The sequence below is a fragment of the Hemiscyllium ocellatum genome, chromosome 4, assembly GCF_020745735.1.
Source record: "Hemiscyllium ocellatum isolate sHemOce1 chromosome 4, sHemOce1.pat.X.cur, whole genome shotgun sequence".
NCBI classification, from domain to species: Eukaryota; Metazoa; Chordata; class Chondrichthyes; order Orectolobiformes; family Hemiscylliidae; genus Hemiscyllium; species Hemiscyllium ocellatum.
The window spans coordinates 103,544,069-103,566,737 of record NC_083404.1 but is presented as its reverse complement, the minus strand read 5'-3'; the positions used below and the strand labels follow the sequence as shown (position 1 = coordinate 103,566,737).

Genomic DNA, 22,669 nt, shown 5'->3' with positions numbered 1-22,669 from the left:
CTGTCAGTCATTGTCTCTCACATTCCCAACATTTCATTATAATCTTCCAGTCAACTACACTCACACCCTCCCAGTTCCCCTCTCTATTGCACACCCTGTATCATTGCAGTCAGTACTTTGCAGCAGATCTCTTTCTTACAAGGACATTTTTAACAGAAGCTAACCAAATAATGATTTTTCTTAAAATCACAATTTTGAGGTGATTATTTTAATTGTGTAGCTATCCATCCATGATAGAGTTTGAATTTGTCTTAGTAGCGTTCTGTTCCAGTATTTTAAGAGGTTTACCATTGAAACATTAACACACTTAAATAAAAAAGTATCAAGCAGTTACAGTCCATTAAAATAATTTTATCAAAGCTGTATTTCTTCAACTGCAGATTGATTTATTGAATTTTTTCTAGATGTGGTTCAGACAAACAACTGAAAAGATATCCTTTTTTTAAATTAAAACATGAAAATCTGAAATACATCCTTTTCAAGCTGTTCCCTTGCATCAGTTGTGAAAATGTTATTAAGTCAGGTCAAGGAAGAATCCTCATTGTCCTGTCTCAGACAGTCAAGCCCTCTTCTTTGTAGTGTTTTTGATTTAATTTCAGAGTGAAATGAATAGCTTTGCTGACAGCAAGGTCCCAAGGCCATTAAAGGAACAGCAATATCACTTGTTTTGTACTTCTTGTATACATCTCAAGGTGAGGAAGAGGTGAAACGCTGCACAGGGAACAAAGGAATCGAGAGATGGAGCCTGAGGCTAAGGTAATGGGGGAGGCTGTTGGAAAGCAGCAGTAAATGTAGTAAAGGAAGTGACTTATGAAGGGAGTTCCACACACCATGATCTATGGAACATGAACATGTCACTGGGAGTAATCTGGTGAATGCCAGGTATGAGGCCTGCTTGCTAATTATCTGTCTAGTTCCCCAAGTTATTTTTGGAATTTTTTTTATAATGGCAATCTGGGAGAAGATTTAACAGTCACCTCGGCAAATTTGGATTGAATAAAACCACAAATTTGTTTTAAGATAAATTGTGTTTAACTAAGATAGAGTTCCTTTATAACAGCCATGGTTGATCAGGATTTGGAGATGCTGGTGTTGGACTGGGGTGTACAAAGTTAAAAATCACACAACACCAGGCTATAGTCCAACAGGTTTAATTGGAAGCACACTAGCTTTCGGAGCGACGCTCCTTCATCAGGTGGTAGTGGAGGGCTCAATCCTAACACAGAATTTACAGCACAAATTTACAGTGTGATGTAATTGAAATTATACATTAAAAATTGATTGTCTGTTAAGCCTTTCATCTGTTAGAATACAGTGATAGTTTCACTTGTTTCATGTGTAAATCACAAAACCTTTTTTTTAAAAATTGCATTCTCTGGTTAGCTGTTAACAATGGAGATAGCTAGACAATATGTTGAAGGTGTTAGCCCCCTGTGTCCTCAGTCTATGCCATGATGTTTAGATTGATTCTAATCTAAAAAGTGAGATAACGGAGTTTTACATAACTTCATGCAGTTTTTTGAGCTCAGTGTTCTACATGAATGCAAAGTACAATATAACCCTGCAAGTCCAAATTCACCACACAAAATATGTGTGCATGTGGGTCTTTGTCTATGTGTGTGTGTGTGTGTGTGTGTGTGTGTGTTGGGGGTTGTGAGTGTGAGAAAGTGGGTGTGTGTAGTGAGTGTAGAGTGTCTTAAGTCTGTGAGGGGGTGCATGTGGGAGTCTGTGTGTGTGTGTGTGTGTGTGTGTGTGTGTGTGTGTGTGTGTGTATAGGAGTGTACAGGCAGCAGAGAAAAGTGGCCGAGTAGAGGCTGATAGCTAAGTTCAGTACCCATAGGGAGGGCCTCAACCGAGACCTTGGGTTCATATCACCATTGCACTACCTACACATGGACACACATGGACACACACACACAGACGTGTACACAGACACCCACACACACCTTACAGACACACACACAGCCACACCTTTTTAAAAAAAGGTTTTGTGATCTATACATGAAAGAAGTGAAACTATCACTGTATTCTAACAGATGAAAGACTTACCAGACAATCAATTTTTCAAAGTATAATTTCAGTTACATCACACTGTAAATTTTTGCTGTAAATTCTGTGTTAGGATTGAGCCCTCCACTACCACCTGATGAAGGAGCGTCGCTCCGAAAGCTAGTGTGCTTCCAATTAAACCTGTTGGACTATAACCTGGTGTTGTGTGATTTTTTAACATGGTTGATCAGGGTAGTGTAGGTGATGTGATGCATACGAATATCCAGAAGCCAGTATAAAGTATCATACAATAGTTTTGTCTATAGAGTTAGAAACAGAGAAAGATAGAAAAAGGAACAGGAGTAGACTATATGGTCCTTTGAGCTTGCTTCGCCATTCAATGTGTCATGACTGATCTAACTCAATACCGTGTTCTTGCTTTTGACTCATGTCCTTTGATACCATAAGCCCTAAGTGCTCCAACTCCTCCTTGAAGGAATTCAGTGATTTGACCTCAAGCGCTTTCTGGAGCAGAGAATTCCAGAGGTTCCCCTCTGTCTGCGTAAAGAGCTTTCTCCTTATCTCCATTACAAGGAGCACGTTGGGGAGTTATGAGGTTTTGTTTGGACAGAAACCCTGAAAGCGCTGAACAAGTAAAATAGCAGACCAGCTTGGTGAAACTAGGTTGATTATAGACAGTGCCCGTTCTGTCCAATTGTCCATCAGAATTATAATTCAGGATGCTGATTTTCATATTAAGAGTTGACTGCCATAAGTGGGACCAATCTGTACCTGCTTACTTAGGGTGACACAACTCCAAGCACTTCTTCCACATGATAGTGAGTTGGTTGTACTACTTTTGATTCAGTTTCCTGTATTTCCTGCTCACAGTATGGATTCTGCAACATGGGGAGGCTAATGTAAAGTGAGTGAGTGCTTTGCGAAACAACTCTCTTCAAACTGCAAGCAGAGATCCCAAGCTTCTGGTTAATTATCACTTTAGTTCTCTCTGTTGCTCCCATACTGACTACTCTGACCATGGTCCACAACAGTGTTCTAACCAAGCACACATCAGCTTGAGGAACAGCGCCTCATCTTTTGACTTGGGCAGCCTACAGCCTTCTGTTCTCAACGTTGAATTCAATGCCTGTACATCCGGGCTCCACATTGGTTTATTCCCATTTGTTTTGCTGGGTTGATCATTGCCTTACTTGTTAACCCTTCATGTGGCATTCGTATATTTTTTATTCCCAACACCTTTCAGCATAACCCTCTGCTTCTTCGCTATATCCATTACCACTTTGGATTAAGTGCATCTGTTGCATAACAAAATGTTTTACTATCTATTCTTCTTTGGCCTTCATTCTGTCAGAGACTTCCACTTTGCTTTTCTTTTTCCTTCTGCAGATTTTTTAAAAAAATGCACTTAAATCTGTTTCTCTTCTGTTCTGTTGAAATATTATTGAAATGAAACATTGTCTCTTTCTGCCCACAGAAGCTAGCTTTCCAAGTGTTTATTTGAATTTATTTCAGAGTTCTGACATCTGCAGTGCTTTGCTGTTGTTTTAAAATCAAGCCATTTTGTGTTACTGGCTTGAGGTATCAAATAGAGAAGATACAAAATGGATTAAATAAGAAATGGGGAAAATACATGAAAGGTCAATCAGCACTCAGGGGAAACACAGGTTAAGACTTTTAATATGTATCTTTCATCAGAAGTTAAAGAATAACTGTGCCTATGTAAATTACTAAGCAAGTGTTTTTTTTTCTCTGTAGACCACAGTAATTGAATATGTCAAGCCATCCGATCTGAAAAAGGACATGAATGAAACCTTCAGAGAAAAGTTTCCCCATATTAAGTTGACCCTCAGTAAGATAAGAAGGTAAGAAAATAGAGTAGCTGTGAATTTCTATATTCATTCATGGAATGTAGATGCTGATGGAAAGTCCCATGTATTGACCACTTCAATTGCGCTTTGAGAAAACTGATGGTGAACCAACAACACACAACCTTGCCACAGCATTTCGGAGGACAATTAAAAGTCAAGTACGTTGCTTGGATCACATGTAAGCCAGACCGAGTAATTATGGGTTTCTGTCTCAAAAGGATATTGATGAATCATATGGGTGTTTGTTGACAGTCTGTTAGTTGCATGGTCAGCTTTGGTGCTCATTTTTAATTGCTGACCTATGCAATTAAGTGAATTGAAATTCCCCAGTTGTAAAGGTGTGAATGCGAACACTTGTCTCTAGGTCTTTAAGTCTTCTGAACTAATACTCCATTAAAATAGCCACTCTGCTGCCAACGCCTGAACTTTGACTGTTCAGGAAATCTATTATGTGGCCCAAGTCAGGGCAGAGGGCTTTATGGAATAAATTTGGATTAAGTGCATCTGTTCTGCAGTGACTGCAGCTTGAAGCCCTTTGACTTTCCCTTTGTGGTAATCCCTTCATTGTTTATGTCGAAGCTGTGTTTATTTTTCATCTTCTGTGAATCCCACATTTCTGATTAGTTCAATGTGACATTGGGTAAACATCCACAAAACTTGCAATTCATGTTCGTGGTACTGGGAGCTGACCCACTTCCAGCTTTCCTCTGAGTACTTTGGTTGCTGGGCATTCGGTGGAGATGATTCTTGCGAATGGCTGGTCTCAGTGATTGCCTTTACATGGGCAGGGCTGAATGTTGCATTTTCTCAAGAGAATGGGTCTGCATTGCAGAAGTTTGTAAAGCATTTTTTTAAGCTTATTTTGTTTTGCCTGTACTGACCTTAACTTCCCCTGAGATATTTCCCTGTGGCAGATCTGCATGGGAGATTCTATAGTTATTCATGTGGAAGACATGGCCTGTTCATCTAATATGTATTTTCTGGAATTCTCTAACCTCTTGATGTTTGCATTAATATCTTCACGCATGACATCCCCAAAGAGCACGCCACCTTTAAGATTTATGCCATTAGTTGTTTCATCTGGTGCTGATGAAAGCATTGCCTGCATCTTGGGGAGACAGATTGGGAGACCAAAGGGTTTGATAACAGTCAGGAATTTCTTTGCCATAGTATGGATGTCTTGCTTATGGGCAGCTTCGACACAATCATGTTGAGATGTGGACAAAATGTTCATGCCACATTACAAAGTGTTTAAACATTCTTGACTTGTTTACCAGATGGTTCAGAGAAAATGCCTCAGTAATGTAAAGGCAGCTGATCTCTCCTTGTCGGTGTTCAAAATGCAAGCCCCTTTAAGGGTAAATCAGCAGAGTTTCAGACTTGAACAAGAGTAGGATGAATGCTCATTGGACCTTGTATTTTATGAAAAGGTTCTTATTGCAGAGTGATAATGTCCCTCCCTCTGAGCCAGGAGGCTGGGTTCAAGTCCTACCTGCTCCAATGGTGTGTTTTAATATCTCTAGACAGGTTGATTAGAAAATATCAATAACTGTAAAGGTAAAGGCTCTTGTGGTGCAGTGGTAGTGTCCCCATTTCTGAGCCAGAAGATCCAGATCAAGTCCTACTTGCCTCAGATATGTGTCATATTGCCTTGTCAAGTGGTTGATAGGTTAGAAGCTGCTGTAATGAAATGTGCTATGAGATGGATTCTTATGGTGTAATGATGGTGTCCCCTACCCTGGAACCAGGAGAGGTTCAAGTCCCCACTTGCTTCAAAGGTATCAAGAGTGTAGGGCTGGAAAAGCACAGCAGATCAGGCAGCAGTCGAGGAGCAGGAAGAATATTCATTAATTAAGATCATGGCTGATCTATCCAACATCTCGGCTCCTCCTCCATGCATTATCCCTATAACCCTTAATTCCCCTACCATGCAAAAAACCCATCCAACTATGTCGTGACTATATTTAATGAAGCTGCCTCAACTCCTTCCTTGGGCAGAGAATTCCACAGATTTGCAACTCTCTGGGAAAAGCAATTCCTCCTCAGCTCTGTCCTAAATTTACTCCCCACTAATCTTCAGGCCATGTCCCTTAGTCCTGAAGAAGGGCTCATGTCCGAAAATTCGATTCTCCTACTCCTTGGATGCTGCCTGACCTGCTGCGCTTTTCCAGCAACACATTTTCAGCTCTAATCTTCAGCATCTGCAGTCCTCACTTTCTCCTCCCTTAGTCCTAGTCTCACTCACCAGCAGAAACAACTTGCCAGCCTCTATCTTATTTATCTCATCCATAATTTTATATGTTTCCATAAGATCCCCTCTCATTCTTCTAAATTCTAGCGAGTACAGTCTCTAGGAGCTCAGTTAAGGCATTCAAGAAGATATTCAGTGCCGTAACACTTCTATGATACTGAAACGACTCAGTATTTTGAGGACACAGACTTGGTAGATTTGTTGTTTGATCACTCTCGGTCAGGTTGCTGTTGTTCCACACTCTGTTACTCAGCGTGGACGTAACAGCTAATTGATTTCACCATCAAGTTGCGGATTGCTTGCAATAGTGGCGCTTGGATAGGAAGCTGTAACCTCCAGGCTCACTTTCTCCAGTCGGATATATGGCAGTGTTGCAAAGTCCTGGACTACGATATCCATCTTCCTGATGTAAATGATCAGACCAAACTCTTTACAGGTGTAACAGAGTGTTGCAAAGCTATTGCTCATTTACTTTTCCAGATCATGCACAGTAGACTAGATGGATTGTTGTTCAATCATCACCCATCACCCTTTGCAGCCAGGAATTGAAATTATTGTGTCTGTTTTTGAGGATTGACTAAGCCCTGAAAACGAGGTTGGTTTCACTGCCCAGCCAGAGACTGCTGGGAGAGAATTGGAATTCTGTTTTATTTCACACTCAGTCTTCTTTCACACTCAGTCTTCTTTCATCAAGCCACACTGCACTCCACTGCCTGCTCCCCCACCCCAATGGTCAGTTCTCAGACACTTGACTATTGCTGACCACTGTAGAAGATGATAAGAGCAAGTTTCTTTCTCCAACTTGACCACAAGAAACCCTACTCTCATGGGGAAGACTTGGGCTAAAATTCCCTTGGGCTCTATTCCTGATGAAGGGCTTTTGCCCGAAATGTCGATTTTCCTGTTCCTCGGATGCTGCCTGAACTGCTGTGCTTTTCCAGCACCACTCTAATCTAGACTCTGGTTTTCAGCATCTGCAATCATTGTTTTTACTTAAAATTTCCTTGTTTGTTAGAGTCAGAAAACCATGGGTGGTGAGTGCATAATTTCTCAGGGCTTTGTAAACTCCATCTAACTCATCATCAGTCACTAGATCTCGGTAGGCACCAATTTGAGCCGTAAATATCAAGTAAGTTTCTGATGGGAATGTGACAGGATGAATGTTTGAAAGGTTGTTTTTCCTCATGAGAGAAGAAGCAGGGGACACAGTTTAAAAAGGAGGTATCTCCTATTGGGATGTGGCCCTATGTGATTCATCATTATTTAGCTTTCGATTGTCAATTCAAGTCTTTTCATCTTGCCCAGTAGCTACTCAATCTGAATATCAAAGTGTACCTGACAATGACAATACTTAGGTTTGTTTGCATTTTATGCCCTCATTAACGTCATTGAGAAAGCAGTGAGAATCCGGCAGGAGCACGTTGAATGACTAGCCAGCACATCAGGGTCTCAGCTTCACTCCCTCATGTCAAACGTACAACATTAGCAGCACCATTCACGGTCAAACTGTCAATGCTCGCACATTGTTGTGATGGCAGAAAGGAAAAGTCTGATGTGCTGCATTTCACCTGAGACAGCTTGAAGAACCAGTCTTAGCAAACAAAAAGCTTATCCTTGACAACAAAATAGTTGCAATTCTTAAAATGATCCAATTAATTTATTGTGTATATTTGCAGACAGACTCGTACAGTTATTCAACAGAAATAATTTTCCCATTGTGCTACATTTCAAAAGTGTTGCTTCCTACTCCCTTGCAAGGTTAATTATGTAAAGTTCAACTTGGGAGGCAGAGCAAATGGCTGACAGAGCACCAGACGGATACGTTTGATCACCAGGTCTCATTTCTTGTGTATAAAAGATTTACTGGTACACAACCGTCTATACAGACAGATTTAACTCTTAGTACCTTTTGTACCGTACTAGTGTTTCCTTGTTAAAAAAATCACTCATCAGTTGACTTAATGTAAACACACTGGCCACTGTCATAGAAGAGCACATTCAAATCTTTCAACCACATTAGGTGATTAGAAATACAGATGGTACCAACCTGCACAATGTAAAATAAAATCTTCCTGGCACCGTGTGATTGGCTCTTGCTGCTTTCCTGACCAGATGGTCTTGAATCCAAATCTCAGGCTTTTCTTTTCTTTGCCAAATGTATGTTGGGTCAGATTCCCTTGTTTAAGGCCCAAAATTGATGACTCTCCACAGCACATGCCATCTGATGCATTTGGCACACTTTGTTACACGCCAGTGTTATCTCCAGCCTGTGGTGACTTGGGGATTTTTTTCTTAGAAGGCAAAAGTAACAGGATTTGAAGATGTCCAATATGTCAAGCTCCAGTAGCCATACTGGGGGTATTTTTTAATCTATATAAATCGTGGATAAATCATTGCTGCCACTTTCACCCAAAGCTGAAACAAACAAACAAATATTGACTTGTTCATTGATTTAACTTCTCCAGAGCCATCAATGTTTTGGTGTTAAATTTTGATGTGCTGTGAATCAATTGGGCCTAGTTTACTGCAGCAATACATAAATAAAAAGTAAGTATCTCGCTGCATCTGTCCAAAATGCTGTGCGCTTTCAGAAATTTACAGCCATAACTTTATGCCTCTAATAACTGCTCTTAATCAGATGAGAGGAGTGGTATGGTTCATAGTGTGCGTGCTTATATACATAATGTTTTGTTCTCGTCCTCACTTACTGACGGGCGGTTGCACTTTCATGTTATATCTTCAGTCGACATCTGTGAAAATGCTAGGAATTTTATTTCAATCACATTTCCCTGATTGGGAGCCATGCCTGTGTTAGAAACTTCATTTGCATGATTTATTGAGAACATTTGCTAGGAAGTTTCTAAATTGACAGTAACTGATCAGAACACCAGGAGAAAGTCTTAGTGACTGACTTATTCAACTAGCTGTCTCAGCCATAACCTTTATAATTTGCTTCCACTTTGTTATTATCTTCCTGTCATTTGGAATCATACAATCCCTACAGTGTGGAAGCAGTCCATTTGGCCCATCGAGTCAACATCAACCGTCTGAGGAGTGTGCCATCCATACCCACCCCCTCATCCTAAATCGGTAACCCTGCATTTCCCATAGCTAATGCATTGCACCTAAAGTCCCTGGGCACAATGGGCAATTTTGTGTTACGACACAGCAGTGAATCTCTCTGTTAATTAAACCAAATACACTCAAAAGCTCACCTCGCCTTGTAATCTGTTAAAATAAGAATGACAGAGAACTCCCAAGTTCCACTATTTAAAGAAAAAATATCAATTTCTTCTTTAACTCTAAAAGTGAGCATTGTATTCACAACTCTAAGCCATACCTTTCTCTTAACTGCTTGCTATCTGCCTCCAACTCTATAACAATATGCTGTTCCAATAAAAAACTCATTAAAAATTATATCAACTTAATTTGAAAATCATACAGCGGCTGTTGTCTTCGGTGTCCATCTTCTTTCAACTATAGATCTCCTTGGGTCATCGTCTTTCTTTCTACTGTGAAGATGTTTCAGATGAAAAAGGTATTCTTGATAGTATTTTTGAATGGCAGATATACTCTCAATGGCGGTTGCTCTCTGACTTTGCAACTGCCTGCCTTTTTTGGAACCCCAACATTGGATTGTCTTATTGATTCAATATTGGCTAAACAATAAATTCAAACTCGATTAGGTTTTAGTATCACGGGGCATAATTTAAACTGGTTAAATTCGAATTGTTGTCAAAACAGCAACCAATTCCAGTACCTATTTCACAGCAAATTTTACATATTTTCAATTTTCCAGCACACTCTGAGACTGCTGGCTAGTCATATGACAGGTGCTTGTAAGCGCTTGGGTCAGAACAACATTCACTCTCTCGTAAAGGGACAGTACATGCCTTCAACTTTATAACATTAGCTTGGTCAAACAACATAAAGAACTTGATTTTTATTGATGTTCAGCATAGACCAATTCATTATGTGTGCTCCCAATCACTTGAGCATTTAGTGTGCAGTTTTTCAAAATCAGAATATTAAGGAAGTCTAAATAATGGTGGGACTTAATACTGCATATCAAAACACGGACTGGTTTTGAGTGGCCTTGACTTAAGAGAGTTACATAACAGAATAAATAATAGCTTTGGCAGAGCGGATTAAGGAGAATCCAAAGAGATTCAATGAATACATTAAGGACAAAAGAGTAACTAGGGAGAGAACAGAGTCCCTTAAAGAATAACAAGCCTACTTACATGTGGAACCACAAGAGATGGATGAGATACTAAACAAATATTTCACATCAGTATGTACTGTAGAGATGGACATGGAAGCTAATGAACTTCAGGTAATAAATAGTAATGTTTTGAAAAATGCCCATATTATAGAGGAAGAGGTGCTGGAATGCTTAAAATGCATAAAGGTGGACAAATTCCTGGGACCTAGGAGAAAGTGAGGACGCAGATGCTGGAGATTAGAGTCATGAGTGTGGCGCTGGAAAAGCACAGCAGGTCAGGCAGGACCCAAGGAGCAGGAGAATTAACATTTTGGGCAAAAGCCCTTCAGCTTTTGCCTGAAACGTCGATTCTCCTGCTCCCTGGATGCTGTCTGACCTGTGCTTTTCTAGCGCCACCCTCGCGACTCAAATTCCTGGGACCTGATCAGGTGCACCCTAGGTTACTGGGTGCCTTGGTGAGATATTTGTATCAGGTGAGGTGTTGGAAGACTGGAGGCTGGCTAACATACTGCCATTATTTAAGAAAGATGATAAGGAAAAGCCAGGGAACTATGGACCGGTGGGCAAGTCATTGAAGGAGATTCTGAGGGACAGGATCTGCATGTATTGGAAAGACGAGGACTAATTAGGGATATTCAACATGGCTAAGTGCTTGGGAAATCAGTCTCTGTAACATGATTGAGTTTTTTTTGAAGGGGTGACAAAGAAGATTGTCCACCCCTCTGCCTTTAGTGTCTGAATGGGCTTTAGCAAGACATTCAACAAGGTTTCACGTGGTAGACTGATTGGCAAGGTGAGATTGCATAAAATCCAGGGAGAGTTAGCCAATTGGATACAAAATGAGCTTGAGGGTAGGAGACAGAGGGTGATGGTAGAGGTTTATTTTTTTGGACTGCAGGCCTGTGACCAGCAATGTGCCACAATATTCGGTGCTGGGTCCACAGTTTTCATTATTCACACCTCAATCATTTATATGAATATAGGAGGAATGGTTAAGAAGTTTGCAGATGACACCAAAATTACTGGTGTAGTGGACACTGTAGAAGATTATGTCAGAGTAAGTGGGACCTTGATCAGATGGGCCAATGGAGTGAGGAGTGGCAGATGGAGTTTAATTTAGATAAATATGAGGTGCTGTATTTTGGTAAGGCAAATCAGGGCAGGCTTATACATTTAATAGTAGGGCCCTGGAGAGTGTCACTGAACAAAGCGACTTGGGGTGCATAGTTCCTTGAAAGTGGAGTCACGGATATACAGGGTGGTGAAGACGACATTTGGCACACTTGCCTTCATTGGTTATTGCATTGAGTATAAGAGTTGGAACATTGTGTTGCAGCTGTACAGTGAGGCAAGTTTTGAAATACTGCATTAAATTCTGGTCTCCCTGCTATAGAAAGGATGTTGTTAAATCTGAAAGGGTTCAGAAATGATTTTCTGGATGTTGCTGGATTGGAGGGTTTGAGCTAAAGGTAGAGGCTGAATAGGCTGGGGCTTTTTGCCATGGAGCATCGTAAGTTGAGGGGTGACCTTATTGAGATTTATAAAATCATGAGGGACAAGGACATGGTGAATAGCCAAGGTCTTTTCCCCAGGAAAGGGGAGTCAAAAACCAGAAGACGTAGGTTTAAGGATGAGAGGAGAAGGATTTAGATGGGGCCTAAGGGGCAAATATTTCACGCAGAGGTTGGTGTATGTATTAAGTGAGCTGCCAGAGGAAGTGATGGAGACTGGTACAGGTACAGCATTTAAAAGGCTTCTGAATCGATGCATGAATAGGAAGGGTTTAGAGGGTTATAGATTAGTGGTGCTGGAAAAGCACAGCAGTTCAGGCAGCATCCGAGGAGCAGTAAAATCGACATTTCAGGCAAAAGCCCTTCATCAGGAATACAGGCAGAGAGCCTGAAGGGTGGAGAGATAAATGAGAGGAGGGTGGGGGTGGGGAGAAAGTAGCATAGAGTACAATAGGTGAGTGGAGGAGGGGATGACGGTGATAGGTCAGGGAGGAGGGTGGAGTGGATAGGTGGAAAAAAAGAGAAGCAAGTAGGACAAGTCATGGGGACAGCGCTGAGCTGAAAGTTTGGAACTGGGGTGAGGTGGGGGAAGGGGAAATGAGGAAACTGGGGTTGAAGTGTTCCGAGGCGGAAGATGAGGTGTTCTTCCTCCAGGTATCGGGTGGTGAGGGAGCGGCGATGAAGGTGGCCCAGGACCTCCATGTCCTTGGCAGAGTGGGAGGGGGGAGTTGAAATGTTGGCCACAGGCGGTGTGGTTGATTGGTGCGAGTGTCCCAAAGATGTTCCCTAAAGCGCTCTGCTAGGGATATGGGCCAAGTGCTGACAAATGGGACTAGATCAGTTTAGAAAATCTGGTCAGCATGGATGAGTTGGACTGAAGGGTCTGTTTCCATTCGGTGTATCTCTATGATTACAAAACAAAAAGCCGACTATAGAAGTTCCAGGTTTAGCGAGCTGGATTGACAAATATCAGAAAGTGGTGTTCCATAGGAAGTGATGTTGGGACCATAGCTCTTTATTTTCCTTTTGACTCGTGAATCTGTGATACAATTTCAGAATCTGCAGTTGGTGCCAAATTTGAGGTGTATTATTAGAAAGGAGAACCGAGACAAAGTGGTTAAAGACATTGGTAAAGTTACAGAATGGACACGTTACATGCAAGTGATCTTCTAAATGGTCAAGGACAATGTAACACATTTTGGTAAAAAGAACATAGAGGCTACAGAGACCCCTGTAGAAAAATAATATAAAATAGGATAAAATAAACCTTTACAAAAAGGATAGAGGGACAAATCTAGAGGCAGTAATACCTGGACATCATTCAGACTTGGATTGATGAGTGGCACAGTGTTACTTAATTGGACAGTAATCATTTACCCTTGGCTTCCAATTGCATTATCACCTGTGACTCAATGACTGCCAATATCCTGAGGAGTTACCATTGATGGGTAACTGAGGTAGACCAGGCATTTCAGTATCGTGGCCACTAGAACAGCTCTGAGACTGGACATTCTGTGTCCCTGTGACTCCCCAAAACCTATCCAACAACTACAGAAGCACAAGCCAAGATTGTGATGGAATTCTCTCCATTTGCCTGGATGGGTGCAACTCCACCAGCACTCAGAGGTTGACACCATCCAGTACATCATAACCTGCTTGATTGGCACCAATCCACCAACTTAAGCATTCATTTTTTCCACTACGAATACACAGTGGTAGCAGTGTATGCCATCCACAAGCTGTTGGAAGGCATTTACCAAACCTGTGAAGATTAAAGGCAGCAGGTGCACTGCAATATCACACCTGAATGGTTCGCCAACCACACCACCCTGATTTAGAACTGTATCACTGTTCCTTCACTGTTGCTGGTTCAAAATAATGATCAGGGAATCAATTACGGCATTAAGGAGCGATGATATCATAGAAGGCTTGTCAAATGAAGACATATGGGTGCAATATAAAAAGCAAAGAGGAGCAATCACACCGCTGGCAGTGTACAATCTGCCCCTTGACCATCCCAGAGAAATAGAAGAGCAGATATGGAGGCAAATTTCAGAGAAATGTCAAAGTGATAGAGCAGTGATAATAAGGGATTTCAGTGTCCCCCTATGTTAACTGTGATAGTCGTGATGTGAAAGGTTTAGAGGGAGTGGATTTTTTAAAATTGCAACCAGGAGAGCTTTTAAGAACAATATGTAAAGTATTTTGTTCAGTTGTGGTCATAATTCTATTTGATTCAAGAAGGTTATGGAATACTGACAAGAATGAGCCTGAAATCAAAGTTCTAACCTGGAGGATAAAATCCGATTTAATAAGATCAGATATAATTTGGCCAGAGTGGACTGGGAGCAGATACGTTTAAGTAAATCCGTGTAAGAGCAGTCAGACGCATTCAAGATGGAAATAGGGAGAGTTTAAGCGCAGGAAGCTTATGCTGGAACTGTATAAAAAGTTGGTCAGGCCACAGCTAGAGTAGTGTGTAGTTCTGGAATTTACCTTTATAGGAGAGGTGTGGCTGCACTGGACAAGATGCAGAGATTTCCCGGGATGTTGCCTAGGCTGGAGAGTTTGTTATGAGGATAGATTGGAGTTGTATTCTTTGGAGTGGAGGAGACTGAGGGGACACTGAGATGTATCAAATTATGAGGGGCACATTTCCCTGTGGTGGACACATCAGTGCCCAGGAGGTATAGGCTAAAGGTAATGGGCAGGAGGCTTAGAGGCGATGTGAGGAAAAACTTTCGGAGGATGGTAGAAATCTGGAACTCACTGTCTGTAAGGGTGATGTTGCAGAAACATTTTAAGAAGTGTTTAGATCTGCACTTGTGATGCCTAGCCATACAAAGCTATGGGCTAAGTGCTGGAAAATGAGGTTGGAATATTTAGGTTGGTTTTTTTGACCAGTGCAGTCTCCATGGGCTGAAGAGCCCCTTTTTTTCTGTGCTGTAGACCTGTAAGACACACTCAAATTCTGGCCCTGTCTTCCTAACAGCATTGTGAGTGTGCTTACACCTTGCAGACTGCAGGGTTTTAAGACTACCTCAGGATTAATTAGGGATGAGGAACAAATGCTATCCACATCCTTAATAGAATTTTTAAAAGTAGGGGCATGAAGAAAGGAGGTTTTCCATAATATTACAACTAAAATATCATGAAATAATTAATTTGAGACTGATTCAAGGACTCTGTAAACTTTGGAAACTAGGTGTTGTGTGATCTGCTGGGATTGAATTCTAGGCACACGAAATGTTTTGTCATGCACTGATTCATGCTTCTTCAGTGCTGGTTCCCATTGTACCTTGGAAAATTGTGCCACTGAACAATTGCATAACTGTCTGCACAAACTTGCCTTTAGATAACATTTTCTCTTATTTAAATTATATAAAGCTGGGCTTTTTTTTTTGAGTTTTCAATAGGAAACAGCATGGGAATACACCGATTATGTACTGTGACTTGTGCACATGACCAAAAGCCCATTTCTCTCTGAGCAGCCTCTCTGATGGCCAACATGCTCAGTTGTTTCAGGCTGTGGCAGATGTTGGTCAGAAGTCTTTCTGCAAGAAGTTGAAACAGCCAGCAGAGGTATAAGGAAAGCTGACCAGCCTGGGTCTGTGACAAGATAGTGAGCGGCCTTGAGACCTCCACCAGCTGAGGCGCTTTGTCTGTGTTTTGCAAAAAAAGCGACTTGAAGCTGAAAGCAAAACAATTAACGTTTCCTCCCGCAGTAGTTGGAAGTTGTGAATTTTATTCAGAAAGTCGGAGCTCTTTCAGAAGTATGAACTAGCTACTGTTGCCACCTGCAAACCAGTAAAAACGGTCGGAGAAGGAAGACTGAAAAGCAGCGCAAAAATCATCTCAGCAGATCTAGCAAACATAGATGCTTTCTTAGATTTCCTTCCATCCATGTCCTTTTCCTGTGTAAGGGGGAACTTATACAGGAATTAGTTTTTAATCAGTGGAGTTGTATTCCAATGGTTCATAATTGTTTACCTGTAGCTAGAGTCATTTTCTTGTGATTAATACTAATCCTTGGTAATTTGACGTCAGCACTCACTCACTAATGAGTCTGATTGTCCACCTCAGAAATTCAGTGTCCTTGATTAGGAGTTCTGTGGGTCATTGTGTCTTTGATCCTGGAGTTACATTTCCGACCGCACGTTTGGCGGGTGTTTGGTCTCAGTCACCGGCATTCCTTTCTCTGATTCCCTTTCCATACTTCCTCTTGCCACTGGATGTCTTAAAGAATGGTGTCCATTCATGCAGGAGTTTCTGCTGAGTCAATTTCTTCAGAATGAGAGTCAATATGGATGTAGCATTTCTTGAGGGAAGCCTTCAGTGATTCTTTGAAAGGTTTCATCTGCCCTCTCCTGTTTGAGCGCCTTCCTTGAGCTGGACGAAGATGATTTGCTTGGGCAGTCAGAATTCAGGTATTCTAAGCATGTGGTCAGCCCAGTGAAGTTGGTTTTGGATGATTGTGGCCTTGATGCTGGTGCTGTTAGCTGCTTAAAGGATGCTGATGTTTGTATCCCTATCCTCCCAGCTGATGCAGAGAATCCATCTCAGACAATGTTGATGGTATTTCTCAAGGGTCGTCAGGTAGTGTGCATATGTAATCCAGCTTTTGGAGCCATACAGAAGAGTTAGAGAGATGAGTGTCTTGTACTCATGGATCTTGGTATCAACACGGATGTCATCCTTGGGTGTCTGAAGATGAGGCTCATAGATTGAATGTAGTTTTGAATCTCTGCATTGATGTCAGCCTCAGATGAGGGGTAGCTTCCCATGTAGGGGAAGTGTTCTATGTTTTGGAGCATTTCTCCATTGATTAGATTAGATTACTTACAGCCCAACAAGTCCACACCGACCTGCCGAAGCGTATACCACCCAGACCCATACATTTTACCCCTTCACCTAACACTATGCGCAATTTAGCATGGCCAATTCACCTAACCTGCACGTTTTTGGATTGTGGGAGGAAACCGGAGCACCTGAGGCGGGAATTGAGCCCGGGTCTCTAGCGCTGCGAGGCAACAGTGCTAACCACTATGCCACCATGCAGCCCACAAATGGAGGGATCTTAATGGAGGGATAGACTGGAATTTGACCTGGGGCAGGTTTGTAAAGGTTTTGAGTCCTCTCGAGGTCGAAGCTGAGACTAATTCTTCAGTATGCTTCTGCAAAGGCATTCATTATAGAAGGCTGGTCGGTGCTTTCTGTCAGCTTGGGTTTAAAGCACTGGTAAATGGAGCAATTTTGAATACTTATGAAGTCTTTAACTTTTGTGACAACTCTGGGAATAGTAGAGCTTGATTTTCAGCACGTTAGCCTAGTTAGTAGCAACCACAAGCAAACCAAAGGCAACGTCAGGAAACAGGTAATAAGCTTAAAAGGAAGATTGTCTGATATAGGTAGAGAAAGTTAAAGGTTAAATTGTCCTTAGAGACTGAGGGTTGATTGATTTTAACCTGAAAGCATGGTTAATGAATGGTTGGCCTGTATTTCTAACAATGCTGGAATATCTCGATATTACGGAGTTCTTTGTGAATGGTTTTCCTTCTTAATTTTAATTTTCCTTTTCACTGTATACTGTGTTTTGAGTAAAGCAGATATTGGGAGAGAGTGTGTTCTGGTTCTTGTCACAAATTCAGTTGTCTTTCAGTGTGTCCCGTCTGCTCAAAAGTAGCTTTTGAAATGTTCATTGTGTATTCTGGAGTCTGACTCCATTGTTTTCAGAACTGGCTAATGATGCATCTTGAAATATATTATCACGCACAAATGAATTTAATAAGATTTTCGCATTTCCTAATGCTTGTCTGGTTTCAATGTCTTTAGATAAAAATGTTAATTTCAGTGCAGTGGGCTTTGTTTGTTCCAAACGGGCTTCCTGAAGCTTGCCATAAATAATGCCGACACAATTTTGGGTGCATGTTTCTTCCTTTTCAAAAGCCAGTTTAATTGCGAAAGATCTTGGGTTTAACAATCAGATGATGGAAGTTAAAATTCAATAGTTCATGTGGGTTACTGATGGCTTTCTTGCTTCCCACAGTCTGAAACGTGAAATGCGGAAGCTGGCTCAGGAGGAATGTGGCCTGGAAGAGCCCACTGTAGCCATGTCCTTTGTCTATTTTGAGAAGCTGGCCCTCAAAGGCAAACTGAATAAACAAAACCGAAAACTCTGCGCCGGTGCCTGCGTTTTGCTCGCTGCCAAAGTAGGCAGTGACCTCCGAAAGCATGAAGTCAAGCATCTGATAGATGTAAGTACATCAGAACAGAAGAATGGCTTTCTGTGTGATAGCACCTATCCACCAATACTATATTTAAACAATGCTTTGTAGATGACATAGAATTTGGGGACTGTATAACTGATCTAGGAGAATTTAAAACACAAGATGTACATATCAGTTTCTTCAGAATTCAAAAGTTGGATCAAATTGGGAAATTGCAGTAAAGATAATTTATAAATCATTTCACTTAAATAGAATATAGCCAGGGTACATAACATTTATGCAGTGTACCTCACATGGAATCATAGCTCCTCATATTGAACAAAGACAGACACCAAACGGAAGGTAAGAGGGATAAGCAACAACATGGAAAGGAAAGAAGAGTGTTTTGTAAAAAGTTTTCTTACATGGGTGATGGAGACTAACAGTACGTGGCTCAGGAAATCCAGGAAAGTCAGGAGATTCACATCAGAGGAGTGAGCAATTACATTAGAGAGAACAGATTGCTGAACAGCAACAGCTTCAAAGGGCACTGTGGTAGTGAGCAGCTGCACAGGAAGTGATGTCAGAGCATAAGAAGGGTGGTACTAGAGCTGTACAAAGCCTTGGTGGGACCACGTTGAGAGTATTCTGTACAACTTCTGTCATCCTATTCAAAGAAGAAGATAATTATGTTAAAGCATATTCGAGAGGATTCACTCAATTCAGTCCTCAGATGAAAGACTTGCGAAGAGAGGTTGAACCTTTTAGAATGAGAAGAGATCTTACTGAAGCTTATAAGATCTTGAGTACTGAATAGTGTGAATACTGAGATGTTTCCTTTTGTGGGGGAGATAGGAATTAGGGGACACAATTTTAAAACATCCACTCTTAAGGTGTGGATGAGGAGAAATGTTCTTGTCTTATTAGTCCAGGGAGTTGTCTTCCACGTGAGCAGCAGAGCCTGGATCATTGAAGTTATTTAAGGCTGAGTTGGATTGGTGTAGTCTCACCAATGTTCTGTACTATTTTATCAAGTCCTGACTACATTTATATTCCATGCCTGCTGGCCTTCCTAATTCCTTGCTGTACCTACATTCCCAGGAAAAGGCACATTAGTCTCTCAGTACCACAGCATCCTGCAGTCTCTCTCCAATTAAATAATTTTCCGCTTTTCTATTCTTCCCGTCAAAGTAAGCAATTGTTCAGTCTTTTTCTCTTCATACTTGCCAAATGTTTTTTTTTAAAATCTATTCATTTAATTATCTGTAGTCCTTTGGAGACTCTTTGTATCCTTCTCGCAACTTGCGTTTCTGCCATTCCAGCAAATTTGATTAAATGGCAATCAGCCACTTCAACTGAATCATTAATATTGATTACATGTTGTTGAGGCTGCGGCACAGATCCCTAGGGCACTCCACTGGTTACACTTTGCTGACCTGAAAATGATCCATTTGTTCCAACTCTGTTTCCTCCTCATTAGCTAATCAATTATCCAAGCTCACATTCTCATCCCCCGGCACCATGAGTTCTTTTTATTTCATTCACTCGTGGGATGTGAATGTGGCTGGCTGGCCAGCCTTTATGGCCTGTCCCCAGTTGCCCTTGAAGGTGGTGCTAAGCTACCTTCTTGAACCACTGCAGTCCACCTGCTGTGGGTTGACCCACAATGTCATTAAGGAGAGAATTCCAGGATTTTGACCCAGCGACAGCAAGGGAATACATTTCCAAGTCAGGTTGCTAAGTGGCTTGGATGGGAATTTGAAGGTGGTGGTGTTCCCATGTATCTGCTGCCCTTGTTCTTCTAGATGGAAGTGGTCATGGGTTTGGAAGGTATTGGCCATGGATCTTTGGTGAATTTCTGAAATGTATCTTGTAGTTAGTACACACTGCTGCTACTGAGTGTCAGTGGTGGAGGGAGTGAATGTTTGTAGATATGGTTCCAATTAAATGGGTTGCTTTGTGTTGGATGGTGTCAAGCTCCTTGAGTGTTGTTGGAGCTGCACTCATCAGGCAAGTGGGATGTATTCCATCGCACTCATGACTTGTGCCTTGTAGAACGTGTACGAACTTTGGGGAGTCAGGAGAGTTACTCACCACACTATTCCTAGCCTCTGACCTGCTCTTATAGCCACTATGTGTCCAGTCTGTTGAGTTTCTGGGAAGTGGTAACCCCAAGGATGTTACAGTGGGGGTTTTCAGGTAACACTATTTACTGTCAAAGGATGGCGGTAAAACTATCTGTCCTGGGAAGAGTGGTTGCCTGGCATTTTTGTGACGCAAGTATTATTTCCACTGGTCAGCCTAAGGCTGGATATTGTTACATTTGAACATGGACTGCTTCAGTATCTGAGTCGTCGTGAATGGGGCTGAACATTGTGATGTCATCGATGAACATCCCCATATCTGACCTTATAACGGAGGGAAGATTGTTGATGAAGCAGCTGAAGATGGGTGACCTAGGACATATCTGAGGAACACCTGCAGGGATGCTGTGGAGCTGAAATGACTGACATCCAACAATTTGTAACCATCTTCCTATTTCCCAAGAATGACTCCAGCTACTGGAGAGTTTGTCCCTGATTCCCAATGGTTCCAGTTTTCCAGAGCTCCTTGATGTCACACTCAGTTGAATGTGGCCTTGATGTCAAAGATTGACAATCTCACCTCACTTTTGGACTTCAGCTTTTTAGCCTACAATTTGGATCAAGGCTGCAATGAAGTCAGGGGTTGAGTCACCCCTGGCAAAACTGAAACTGGGCATCATTGAGCAGGTCATTGCTGAGCGTTGCTGCTTGATAGGATTGTTGATGGCACCTTCCATCACTTTCCTGATTGCAAATAGACTGATGGGTGGTAATTGGATTTGTCCTGCTATTTGTATACATGACACAGTTAGACAATTGTCCACATTGTCAGGTAGATGTCAGTGATAAGGGCCGAGAGTGTGGTGCTGGAAAAGTACAGCAAGTCAGGCAGCATCCGAGGAGCAGGGATTTGCCATCTTGGGCATAAGCCATTCATCAGGAATGAGGCTTCTGGGCTGAGGGCTGAGAGATAAATGGGAGAGGGTGGTGGGGTGAGGGGAAGGTAGCTGGAAATGTGATAGATTAGACTTACAGTGTGGAAACAGGCCCTTCGGCCCAACAAGTCCACACCGACCCGCCGAAGCGCAACCCACCCATACCCCTACATTTACCCCTTACCTAACACTACGGGCAATTTAGCTTGGCCAATTCACCTGACCCGCACATCTTTGGACTGTGGGAGGAAACCGGAGCACCCGGAGGAAACCCACGCAGACACGGGGAGAACGTGCAAACTCCACACAGTCAGTCGCCTGAGTCGGGAATTGAACCCGGGTCTACAGGCGCTGTGAGGCAGCAGTGCTAACCACTGTGCCACCGTGCCACCCACATAGGTAGATGAAGGCTGGGCAGAGGAGATGACCTGGGGTTGCAGTGAGAGAGACTCACTGACATCCTTGTAGAGGGAGGAGGAGAATTTCTTCAAGGTGGGCATCCTTGGAAGAGGCTTCACAGTAAGGTCATAATCAACTAGGAGAAAGTGAGGACTGCAGATGCTGGAGATCAGAGTCGAGAGTGTGGTACTGGAAAAGCACAGGTCAGGCAGCATCCAAGGAGCAGGAGAATTGACATTTTGGGCATAAGTCAGGAATGAGACTTATGGGTTGGGGATGGGTAAGGGCTGAGAGATAAATGGGAGGCCGGGTGGAGCAAGGGGGGAAAGACCGCTGGGAATGTGATAGGTAAATGAAGGCAGGGCAGAGGAGAGGAGAGTCAGTGATGTTTCTGTACTGGAACAGCTTGGCTAGGGGGCAGCAAATTTTGAAGAACAAGTCTTCAGTATTATTGCTGAAATGTTGTCAGGGCCCATAGCTTCTGCAGCATGTAGTACCTCCAATTGTTTCTTGATATCATGTAGCGTGAACCGAATTGGCTGAACACTAGTATCTATCATGCTGGGGACCACTGGAGGAGGCTGAGATGCATCATCTACTCAGCACTTCTGGCTGCAAATGCATCAGCCGTACCTTTTGCACTGATATGCTGGGCTTTTCCATTGGGATATTTGTGGAGTTCCCTCCAGTGAGTGTTGAATTGTCCACTATCATTTACAACTGGATGTGACAGGACTGCGGAGCTTAGATCTGATTCATTGGTTGTGGCATCACTTAGTTCTGACTATCACTTGCTGCTTATGCTGTTTAGCACACACATAGTCCTGTTTGATGACTTCACTAGGTTGACAACACATCTTCAGGTATGCCTGGTGCTGCTGCTGGCCTGTCCAGGACTGAACCAGGGTTGATCCCCTGGGTAATGGTTGAGGTTGCAGATTGTTATGGAGTACAGTTCTGCTACTGCTAATGGCCCACAGCATCTCATTGATGTCCAGTCTTGAGTTGCTGGCCCTGTACGAAGTCTGTCCCATTTAGCACGGTGATAGTACCACATAACATGATTGGAAGTATTCTCAATGTGAAGGAAGGGCTTCATTTTCACAAAGACTGTGTGCGGTGGTCACTCCTACTGAAACTGTCTCAGACAAATGCATCTGTAGCTAACAGATTGATCAGG

General features: G+C 42.2%; 2 protein-coding genes across 3 annotated transcripts in view; one reads left to right on the top strand and one right to left on the bottom strand.

Annotated features, from left to right (window-relative positions):
- Positions 1-22,669, bottom strand: part of LOC132815041 (transmembrane protein 241-like) — a 227,261-nt gene that overhangs the window by 55,943 nt on the left and 148,649 nt on the right. The gene's annotated exons all lie outside the window — the stretch shown is intronic.
- LOC132815040 (CDK5 and ABL1 enzyme substrate 1-like) overlaps positions 1-22,669 on the top strand; it is a 159,520-nt gene that overhangs the window by 132,631 nt on the left and 4,220 nt on the right. For both annotated transcript variants that reach the window (XM_060823700.1, XM_060823699.1), the window contains 2 exons: positions 3,766-3,872; positions 17,912-18,119. In XM_060823700.1, the coding sequence (XP_060679683.1) occupies positions 3,766-3,872; positions 17,912-18,119 (315 nt within the window). The remainder of the gene's footprint in view (positions 1-3,765; positions 3,873-17,911; positions 18,120-22,669) is intronic.